At 27.4% G+C, this 11,804-nt stretch overlaps 3 protein-coding genes across 3 annotated transcripts; 1 reads left to right on the top strand and 2 right to left on the bottom strand.

Annotated features, from left to right (window-relative positions):
* Positions 1 to 38: 38 nt before the first annotated feature.
* Positions 39 to 1,475, bottom strand: LOC105258624. Its single transcript, XM_025406574.1, has 5 exons — positions 1,450 to 1,475; positions 894 to 1,058; positions 672 to 768; positions 407 to 595; positions 39 to 327 (listed from the first exon to the last, which is right to left on the bottom strand). Exons 2-5 carry the CDS (start codon positions 962 to 964, stop codon positions 40 to 42), a joined length of 645 nt encoding a protein of 214 aa, XP_025262359.1. The 5' UTR covers positions 965 to 1,058; positions 1,450 to 1,475; the 3' UTR covers position 39.
* A 381-nt stretch (positions 1,476 to 1,856) lies between these two features.
* On the top strand, positions 1,857 to 7,981 carry LOC105258604 (inositol polyphosphate 5-phosphatase OCRL-1). The gene is made up of 19 exons (XM_011269954.3): positions 1,857 to 2,117; positions 2,314 to 2,494; positions 2,624 to 2,755; positions 2,832 to 2,944; positions 3,094 to 3,236; positions 3,341 to 3,514; positions 3,642 to 3,804; positions 3,965 to 4,143; positions 4,326 to 4,547; positions 4,662 to 4,797; positions 4,890 to 5,069; positions 5,161 to 5,257; positions 5,361 to 5,498; positions 5,604 to 5,701; positions 5,794 to 5,971; positions 6,060 to 6,187; positions 6,277 to 6,388; positions 6,498 to 6,849; positions 7,957 to 7,981. The coding sequence occupies exons 1-18, from the start codon at positions 2,052 to 2,054 to the stop codon at positions 6,656 to 6,658; spliced, it is 2,601 nt and encodes an 866-aa protein (XP_011268256.1). The 5' UTR covers positions 1,857 to 2,051; the 3' UTR covers positions 6,659 to 6,849; positions 7,957 to 7,981.
* Positions 7,885 to 11,318, bottom strand: LOC105258605 (importin subunit alpha-1). Its single transcript, XM_011269955.3, has 8 exons — positions 11,155 to 11,318; positions 10,659 to 10,796; positions 10,124 to 10,446; positions 9,804 to 10,059; positions 9,331 to 9,469; positions 8,875 to 9,233; positions 8,439 to 8,771; positions 7,885 to 8,068 (listed from the first exon to the last, which is right to left on the bottom strand). Exons 2-8 carry the CDS (start codon positions 10,722 to 10,724, stop codon positions 7,970 to 7,972), a joined length of 1,575 nt encoding a protein of 524 aa, XP_011268257.1. The 5' UTR covers positions 10,725 to 10,796; positions 11,155 to 11,318; the 3' UTR covers positions 7,885 to 7,969.
* Positions 11,319 to 11,804: the final 486 nt, after the last annotated feature.

Here is an 11,804-nt window from a genome sequence, read left to right as displayed (position 1 = left end):
ACATTTGAAATAAACATTTAAAAATAAACATTTGAAAATTTACTGATCCAGTTTCGTGTTAGAATGTTCTTTAGTGTTAATAATATTCTCTTCAGTTTCTTTTTGAGAAAGTTTTGAGTTAAATACAGAAAGTCTTCTTAATAAAACTTTTTCAAGTTGATCTGAGCATTTACCTTTTCTTTTTAATTGTTTTATTAATTGACAAACATTTGACATTCTTAATTCTCTATAGCGTAATTTATTTTGAAGAATTTTAATTTGTTGGCGTAAGTTTTTTTCATTTTCGGACTGTGCTAAGTGCTTTGATGGTACTTGTATAGCTATACTCTATTAATACATAAAAAATATAAAAAGTAAAGGATAATCTTGAATAATTAAAAAATTTGTTATAGAAATTCTTTCAAACCTGAGTTCGAGGAGTACTTTGTATTGCTTTATCTACTGTATTTAATGTTGATGACAATGATGTATTTGTTATTTCTTGCTTCTGTATATTACAATGAGACTCATAGTGATTACGAATATTATTACTCATATGTTTTGATGTATTTTGTTGGCATCTAAGAATTTGATCTTCCTCTTTGCTTGTTTTGTGCTGTAACATAATAACAAAAATATGCTTACTATATTTTTATTTAAAGTACAATATTGTTATTTTTAAAATCACTTACAATTTTTAAATCAAATGGAAATATAGAAGGAATTGCATCTTTCTTTAAGTATCGTCTACCATTCATACATCTGTATTGTGATTCTTCAAAATGAGTACTGCAAATTTGAGTATATTCTGAAGAAAAAAATATAATAATATAAAAAATTATCTGAATATATATATATATATATATATATATATATATATATATATATTACATATTTATCTAATTATAAATTACCTGAAAAATGATACATTATCACCTGGACGCGATGTTCTTTTACATCTTTCCACACAACAAGTCCTTACCATTTTTTATTTAGATATTTTTTTTTATAAAACAATTATAAAACAACGTCATAGAAAAATATAATATGTAGGTCTATTCTCGTGCTCCTTGCACTTTCTAAAAATTTTTGCATTTAAAACAAGATAAATATATATTTGAGCTTTGACTATATAGTCAAAGTAATTGAGTGTTAGAGAGAAGTAAAGAGAGAAAGAAAAAGATAGATGTAGAAAGGATCTTATATATATAATTATACTGATGTAGCATAGACACACACATAAAATACATATATAAAATAGATGCATTTAGGTTGTTGAAATTATAAATGAAATTTTTTATTTTCACTATTTCATTAGGGGATAAATTACACACAATGTCACGTAGAAAGAAAAACAGATAATTTAAAAATAGATAAATATAGATAAATATAATAATTTACAATAATTTCGAATTTCATTATTTAAATTAATAAATTAAATTAAAATCTTTTTTGGAAACTACTTCTTACTGCGTGGACAAGATAAGGGCGCATTCACACCTTGACAGAAAAGCAAAAATCAAAAAGCAGAAAGCCAATGGCCGCATTCAGCGGACTCAACAGTTGGGTAACATTACTAGATTTTCCGATGTAATTCGATGCTGATTGAACGGACCTAAAAGTAGAAAATCATATTCGATTGTTACTTAGCGGTTGAGTCCGCTGAATGCGGCCAATCAGAACTCGCACTGGTAATAAACAGTGTGTAAGCAGTACATTAGAAAGGAAAAAAGTAGAAAATTGTGATTACCAGCGCAAATTCTGATTGGCTTCTGCTTTTCTGTCAAAATGTGAATACGCCCTAAACTCTCGGATCCAGAAACACAGTCAATGGTGACCAACTATAATATGTATGTACATGGGTGTGTGTACATACATACATGTAGTCTTTGTTGACTTGTCAAAGTTTCAAGAGTGAATTAGAAGCAACAAATTTTTATTAATACTTTATTTTTTTCTATTATACTATATATTATGACCTATAATATAGTATAATAAACCTATATAAATCCTACAATATTGGTGACAATTACTAAGATCTAATTACTTCTGCGTATACTGTGGCAAGAACGATGTCGGCGTCAGAATCATTAGCAATCGTGCAATCGAAATTTGTTTCAGGAGAGATTGTTGTAACGGTATTTTTTCCTGAATTTAATGAATAATGAATATATATTAATTAATAATGGATATATCTATCATCAATGATTAATGTGATAATTTATTATTAACCTAAGGCTCTTAGAAGTTGCATTCAGTTATAAATATCAGTTGTCATCAATAATTTGATATTATTATCGGTAATATTACAACGCTTTAATCATGTAATTGTAGGCTACAGAAGCGTTCTTAATACAAGGATGGATAAAATCTTCAAGATATATTGTTCTCATTTACAAAGGTATGACTCATGCTTTAGCAATCTTCCTTGCTTCAAGAATACCTCCACAAGTGTATAGTGATCTTACTTTGGAAGGAGTATTGCCTATTGATCAAGATTTTAAATGTGATATAGGTATTGAAATTTTTTTATATTCAATATCATTAATTATATTTGAATTCTCTGTTTACTATCATTTAAATAAAAAATACCTTTAACTGTTTTACTTGAATCTCAATTAAATTTTTCTTTTTAATTATTAAGATACCAATGAAAAAGTACAAGATGGTGACATATACATGAATGTTACGTCCAGAAAACTTCGCTTGATATTTGAAATGAAGCTTGGAGAAGCAACCAGCTCATTAGTGTCAGAAATATTTCGTGCGATAGAAGGTATGTATGCACATATATCCAACAGATAATTCTTATGCACAGAGGTCATTTATGTGCAAAATAATTATGATTTTAGTATATCAAACAGGTAAAAGTCCAGCAGCAGAATTTTCATGGATTGAAAAACTAACAAAAAGTACAAGAAGTTTAGCTTCTGCCGGTAAAGATGCACAGGATACTGTTGATTCTGTAAGTTAATAATAATATACAATAAGAATTAATAAGAATATACAATAATAATATATATAAAAATAAGAATTCATGTTACACAAATACATAAATTGACTTATAGAATTTTATCTGAATAAAAATTTTATTTTAATTTATTATTTTTATAGTTGCTCAATCTCGAAAGCCATGATGTAGTAGTACGAAGACAATGCATTGCCTCAGGTAAATCGCCGGTAGCTGCACGAGAGTCGGTGGTACGATATCAAATGGCCTGTAAGGAAGATGACTACACATATAGCAAAACATTTCGGTTTGTTACATTGCATAGTTACAAAATTTTGCCTCTCATTTTCTTTTATCCAACTGTAGAATAAGCTTTAGTGTCTTGTATAAGATTACTGTTAATAATTATAGTATACTGACTTGTACATGGAATGTCAATGGACAGCCCCCAAATGGCATTAAATTAGATCAATGGTTGAGTACGGACGAATTGCCACCAGATATATATGCTATTGGATTTCAAGAATTAGATTTAAGTAAAGAAGCATTCCTATTTCACGAAACTCCTAGAGAAGAGGAGTGGAGGTATGTCATTTATAATAAAAAATGAAAGTAGTATGTTAACACACATATACACATATAATATTATAACATAGATAGCATATAGAAAGAATTATGTAACATAAAAATAAAAGAAAATTCTATCTTGTAGGCAAGTCATAGTTGATTCGCTTCATCCCGGCGGTGTATATACTCAGGTTGCTCTTGTCAGATTAGTAGGAATAATGTTGCTAGTATATGCACTCGAAACTCATATGCCATACATTGAAAATGTATCTACTGATACAGTAGGAACAGGCATTATGGGAAAATTGGTAAGAGAAATTTAATATCTAATAATACTTATATATAAATTACAATACTTTTTTCTTCGCTATAATATCAAGACATGTAACAATAATGAAATATTAAATTCTTAATTTCAATAAATAATCAATTATGATTCTCATGTTTTAATAGCTGATTGCTTTATAGGGCAATAAAGGCGGTGTAGCAGTAAGCTGTTGTATTCATAATACGTCCGTTTGTTTTGTTAATGCTCATTTAGCGGCGCATTGTGAAGAATTTGAACGACGTAACCAGGATTATGCTGATATTTGTGCAAGATTATCCTTCACAAAATATGTTCCACCCAAAAACTTTAAAGATCACGAGTAAGCTTTTTATATATATCCTACATTAATTATTACATGCATACTCATAAATTATATATATACAAATTGTATTAAATTTTATTCTATATATGTTATTGTACTTGTATTCCTAGCTTAATTTATTATTTCAAATTTATTACAATTTATATTTCGTGATATATTAATTCAAATTGATATTACAGTCAGATTTATTGGTTGGGGGATTTAAATTATCGAATAACAGATATGGATGCTGCAGTTGCTAAGCAGTACATTTCAGAAGGCAATTATAACTCTGTCTTAGCACTAGATCAGCTTGGACAACAGCGCAAAGCAGGACGTGTATTTCAAGGATTTCAGGAAGCCGAAATTAATTTTAAACCTACATATAAATATGATCCAGGTACTGACAACTGGGACTCGAGGTATTTTCAAAATTTTATTAAATTATAATTACCGAAATGCATATGATATATTCATTAAAAGTAAAATTCAATTAAACATGATTTCTTTTTATATCTGCATTTGATGATATGCAGTGAAAAATGCAGAGCTCCAGCTTGGTGTGATCGAGTGTTATGGAAAGGAGATATGATTAAATCAATTAGTTACAAAAGTTATTCAGAACTTAAGATATCCGATCATAAACCAGTTAGTGCAAATTTTGAGTCTCAGGTAAAAATGCATAAGTCTATGAATAGTTTTTTTTTCTTTATTATTATAGTTATTTAAAAAAATAATGTATATTATATAATCTTTTAAAACAGATACGAATTATAGACATGGCTAAGTATCGTAAAATTCATGAGGAAGTTATGAAAAAACTTGATAAATTGGAAAATGAATTCTTGCCTCAAGTAATGGTCGATACTACGGATATTATTTTTGATGTTTTAAAATTTCTCGAACCTAGTAGTAAAGAACTCATTATCGCTAATACAGGCCAGGTAGAATATAAGTGAAACAATTTGTTATACTACATATATACAAACACATGCATGTACACTTAATCTTTATTTTTTATCTTCTGCAAATTAGGTACCAGTACAATTTGAATTCATAAAAAAATTGGATGATACAAATTATTGCAAAGATTGGTTACATATAGAACCTTATACAGGTTTCATAAAACCAGGTATATATTTATAATATTTATGCTTTTTCTCATATCTTTGTAGGATATTTCTCATTTTATTTTCAATTATATATTTCTTTTTTTCTTTTTTGGTCACATATAGGCGAAAAATGCGACATTAAATTGGAAGTATATGTAGACAAGAAAACTGCATGTAAACTGAATTCTGGTGAGGATAAATTATATGATATTCTAGTATTACATCTCGAGGGGGGTAAAGACATTTTCATTACTGTAACAGGTATGTTGCATGTAAAATATAGTGAAAAACTATTATTATTTCCATATTTGATAAAGCTCTAATTATCCAACAATAATGTTATGTGAACCAAATGGTATTTTCCAGGTACTTATGAGAGAAGCTGTTTTGGCTCCTCTATGGAAGCATTGGTTCATATTTCACTTCCTATTAGAGAAATTCCTGTTGGAAGACTAATAGAATTGGTGAGTATTTAAAAATTGTTACAATGGATTTCCATTATTCTGAATATTAATTACTCTAACTTTATTTCTATCTTTATTCAATTTGACTTTAGGAAAACAATAAAAATCCATCACAAGAACCATATCCAGTACCGAAAGAAGTATGGCACTTAGTGGACAGGCTATATCGACATGGCATTAAAACTCCAGGACTTTTTGAAACACCAGGCCTTCATAGTGAAATAATAGCTATTCGAGATTGGTTAGATGAATCAAGTCAAGATCCAATGCGTATCCTTTTCATATCTTAAAATACTATAATTATATTCCATGCTATTATTCCTTAATGTTAATATATTAATTTTTTCACTCTATATAGCTGGTAGCATACATTCAGTAGCAGAAGCATTATTATTGCTTTTAGAATCTACAGCTGAACCCTTAATACCATACAATCTACATAATGTTTGCCTATCTGCAGCAACTAATTATTTTCAATGCAAACAAGTAAATCAAACTTTAATTTTTTTGTATCATATAAAAGAAAAAGGGGGACTATCAAACTCAAATTTTCATATTGTTTTATCCATTCACAGATTGTCATGCAGTTACCAGAAACTAGAAGAACAGTTTTTCTTTACATCAGTTCATTTTTGCAAGAGTTATTAAATCATATGCAAGATAACGAACTTGATGCTAAGACACTCGGTATGTATTTTTACATTTATATATCTTATCTTTAATTTTCATTTTATTTTATTATTCATGCTTTCACATATTCATAATGGTATTTGATGCATTATTGTAATATTTTTAGCCACATTATTTGGATCAATATTTTTGAGAGATCCACCGAGAAGCAGAGATGATCGTCATCAAAGAAGTCGTGCGACTCAGATTACATTCGATAAAAAGAAAGCTGCTTTTGTTTATCATTTCTTAGTTAATGATCAAAGCGACTTCATATTAGGTCGATAATGTGAAGATATACATTAATGAAGTACATATTAATAACATCACTTACAAGTTTCTTCATTATTAGAGAAGAGCTGAAGAAAGATGTCTAATTGGCAATGATTTTTTTAACGCTTTTTGTAACAGTATCAAAAATTAAACATGTACTTCTATTATTTGCTACAGAAGTACTACTCTTCAAGCTAAATAATTTGGTAGGTGTCATAGATAACAAAAAATATGTATTAATTCTTGAAAATAAATTATTTATTACATACGCATCATTATATTTGAAATCATATTTATTAATTGATAAGACCAATTTCCATATTAATTTATTCAACATGCAATAAGATATAGTATATAGCAAATGAAAATAAATATATAAAAATAATTAAATATTAGACATTTAACATCGTTCTTATCAATCTCTTCAATAAGGATTTTTTGTAAAAAATTACAATAATGGGATAAAATAATTCATTTATGAATATTTATCAACGTTTTATTAGAAAAGTACAAAGTAAAATGTAATAAATAATACTGAGCATTTCTTTCTTTTCATACAGAAAAGGTGTAAGACTTTCCTTTTTGTATAAAAAAAATTGTAGTGAATAATAATGAATCATTACATCATTAATCTTAATTATGAATTTTTTCTTGCAAATTATCAAAATTTGTTTTTTCATTAATACTTGTTCATAAAATGATTTGTGAAGAAATAATGCAATAATAATAATCTGAATTTGTAGAAAATTTGAGATTTTATATAATCAATGATCATTTTCTATATGTAAAAAAGGAAGAATTAAAAACATGAAGCTACATAATGTTTTTCATTAGTTTTTGTAGTTAATATAAAAAAAACTAAATTTAACTTTTTTATCTTTATAACACTTTTGCTTCAGAAATTATATCAATATTTTTGATTTACAAAATTAATATAACACACAATGATTTCATTTATACTTAATAACTAGAAAAAAACATACGATACTTAATTATCTCAATAAAGCTTCACTATAATTACATACATATATTAATAGAATCCTTTCTTTATAATAATGTATAAAAAAAACAAGCTTATTTTTTTATTTTCAATTCATTAAATGATCGATTTATCTGCTTAAAATGTATATTCTTTTTCTTCCGCTTTTTGCGTGAATCGCTAAAACTTGATTGAATAATTAAACATTCTGTCAATCTTATAATTTGTGTTATAGATTATTATCGCTATTATAGACAATTACAATAAATCGATAATCAAGTCTCGTATGTATTTACAAAATTTTTCGACTTACAATATTTTATTTATATTCCAGATCCAAAGCATGTTCAAAATTTGAATTCATCTATTGATGCATTTTCCGTTACATTAAATTCAAGATGTCCTTCAACATTTTCTTTAGAAGTAAGTATCACTTCTTCAATATCCTGAAAAAAAAAAGAAAATTGTTTTGTTTTTGTTTTGTTAGAAGAGATCGGAAAAAAATTTTTATGGAATTTATAAATATAAACTATGAATACATAAAACACAAAAAATCTCAAAATTTTAATATATAAAATTATTATATGAAATATTAGAATAATAACAGAGTCAAAACAAAACTATTTAAACTCTAAAAAAATAGGACAAGTTGTCATTGGTTGTTTTTTATAGATTATATTATTTTTGGTTTTTAAATAAAATGTATATTTAAAAAAAAAAAGAAAAAAAAAAATATATATATATATATATATATATATATATATATATATATATATACATACATACATGTATGTGCATATGCATATATGGACAAACCTTTTCAGAAAAAAATGTATCGATTATAGCCATAGATTTTTGATAAACTTGCTCGTTTTGATGATGTTGAAGAGCTTCTATTTTATCTAATCCTCCAACTTCTTCAATCATAATAGCAAGTCTATCTATTTCTCCCATTTTTTGTGCAGTGTGCAAGATATTAGTTAAGCCATCTAAGACGACAATAATAATGTTCCAATCTTTTGTTTCCAACAAATTACAGAAAGGTAGTAATACACCTGCTTGTATTAATTCTGCCAAATTTTGGACTGTCCCCCCCGATGTTAAATTAGTTATAGCCCATGCAGCTTCCTTTTGTGCCTTATAATCTCCCTAAAAAAATATATTGTAAATACATTTACTAATGGAATTTTTTCAAAATATTTTTTAAGAGCTTTTGATTAATTATTTTCCATATATGGATAAACATACTTACAAAATGAAGAACATTTATCAGTGATGGTATCAAACCAGCACTTATTACTTGTTGAATCTGTTCTGTGTTACCAGCTGTAATATTACTGATCGCCCAAGCAGCTTCTTTCACAATATTAGGACGATGATGTCGCAACAATGCACCAAGATGTAATAATCCTCCCGCGGAAATTACAGCATCCGTTTGAATGTCATCACCTGTCACTATATTTCCAACTGCACGCAACGCCGGAGTAAGAACGGTTCCTTCCTTTGACTTCAACAAGTCAACGAGTTTAGGTATAATACCAGTTTCTAATACCGCTTGTATTTTGTCATTGGATCCATCGGTAAGGTAAGAGAGTGCCCAGCAAGTATCGGCTAAACATTACAAATAGCAACATAAATATTTTATTCAGATACAGGATTGATTAATAATAAAATATGATGCAATCAATAAAATATGCAAATGTCTTACCAAGTACATCTGTATCTGTATTGCTAAGTAGACGATTAAATACTGGAAGAGCAGGTTTAATCAATTCAAAGGGTGGAGGTGGATTTTTATTTCGACATAAATTAGATAAAGTCCAAACAATGTTACGCAGAAATGTTACCTGGAAATATTGGCATATTCAAATATACTGTTTAGTTAATAATATAATAGAATATAAATGTAATTTTATAAAAATAAAAAAAAATATATAATATTAATAGAAGAAAACAATATTCTGTTAGCTCTAGTATTTTTTCTGAATTAAATTTTCTTTTTGCATTATTCTCTATTAATATTTATCAATAGACTATATTAAACTGAGAAAACCAATAAAACACGAAACACGTAACATTAGAATAACAATTTTAGAGAAAGAGAACGAGATTTAACAAAAATAAAAAAAATAAAAAAAATTGACTTTGATAATGTTATGTGTCAAATTATGTTATACATACAGAAATATCAGGTTTAATTAAATCAAGTAGAAGAGCTAAAGCATCATGTCTAAGAATAAAGTCGCGCGCATGTGGTCCATCTCCAGCTATATTTCCCAAAGCCCATACTGCTTGTTCTTTAACATAAGGCGACACAGACTTGAGTAATTTCACCAACTTTGGCACAGCTCCATGCTTTATAACATTTTGTGTTTGTTCGGATGTACCCGAAGCTATATTAGTTAATACCCATGCCGCTTCAAACTGCAAGCGAATACTAGACAAAAATAAGTAAATTATTTATATAAATATACAAATGTCATTTGTGTATATATACTTACTTATGATCGCAATCTAAGAGTTCAATGCAACGTGGCACTATGCCACCCTGTATTATATCGTTAATAGGAGGATCTTTTTCTCGACTTAATAACTTTCTACAAGTCTGTGTTGCTGCTAACTGTGTTATTTCATCTGGTGAGTTTATACCATCTACAATTTCTTCTATAGAAAGTAAAGGAATAGGCGAAACAGCCTCGCCTATTTTGTTCCATAAAGTTAACAAATCTTGTTCAGTGTCAAGATTGCGTCTTTTTAATAATTGATCATCTTTTTTGGCTTTACGTAACTCCACTGATAATGCATTTCTCCTTCTTCGGGCTTCCTAAAAGATATATTAAACGTATTAAATATTTTAAATATGAAATGTGTTAAATCAAATAGTTAAAAGAGATATATATGGAAAATGAAAACAAAAATGCAAGACTATAACATTATCAAATTTTTCATTAAATAAAAATAGCACTATGGTATAATATTGTTTCAAACCCTTTATTTAAAGTACATAAATTAAAGAATAATTTTATTAATACTCACTTCAAGTCTATTGTTAAATTTAAAATTTGCCATGCGCCCATGGCTAGTTTTTTCCTGAGAAAGCATTGTTTTGTCACTGTATAATAAATTGGTTGAGTATATTTCAATTTATTTTGAATTTATAGTTGGTTGACTCCACTGTTTATACAATACAAATAAAAAAATTAAATTAGAAGGATAATAATAACATATGTTAAAAATGAAATAAGTTAAATGAACCTGATAGTTTATAATAAATTATATACTATATATATATATATATATATATATATATATATATATATATATAATATAATCAGGATTTTTACGAATTTCCATTTGTAGATAATTTAAAAACGACATTATACACATTAGAATACTTATGTATAATAATTGCTGATCATCGTCGTTTTCAAATTTATCTTTCTCGTAACGGTTATACGCAAATGAATATCTTTGATATGGATATATGTAACGAAAAAAGATATAATTTAATTGAACATAATTAAAATGTTACCTGTACACAAATTGTCGAGATAAATTGTAATTTTATTAAATGTACTCTCGACTAACTAACCAAGTACGATTAAATCGCAAATTCACATAACTTTCAATGCCTCTTCATTCGTCCTTTCTGATGGAAGCACGACCTGTTGCTACTGCTAGAAATAAAAAAAATGAGATAATAGGTCTGTTCTTTATAGTTGAACTGGCTACACTAGGCTGCACGAGTTCAGAGATTATCCTTTTTACTCTACATTGGGAAGAAAGAGATAACCTCTGAACTAGTGCAGCCAGTTCAGCTATAAAGAACAGACCTATTGTTGTTTATAATTTTGCCCAATGAGAATCGTCAGTTATTCAATGTTGATTCGTGCGATTTGATTGGTGGACAATCTCCCAACGACTATATTTCAAATTGCGAAGTAATATCTGATTTGATATATATTTATTTAAATATATTTGTTAGAATTTTAAGGATTTAAAACATTTTAAAATAAAAATTATACTCTAATACTATAAAAATTTTAAAAAATATTCAATAATTTTCAACTCGAAAATATGATCAACTATTAAAATCAATAGAAACTGAAAGAAGCTGTGACGTTCCAAATGATTTGAGAGATAAATGACATAGCATTTCTTTTATCTCTTTCTACCTCTTAT

Source organism: Camponotus floridanus, unplaced genomic scaffold (assembly GCF_003227725.1).
Source record: "Camponotus floridanus strain SB8 unplaced genomic scaffold, Cflo_v7.5 scaffold15, whole genome shotgun sequence".
Taxonomy (NCBI): Eukaryota; Metazoa; Arthropoda; class Insecta; order Hymenoptera; family Formicidae; genus Camponotus; species Camponotus floridanus.
Note: the sequence above shows the minus strand (reverse complement) of the source record. Positions and strands in the feature narration are given on the sequence as shown.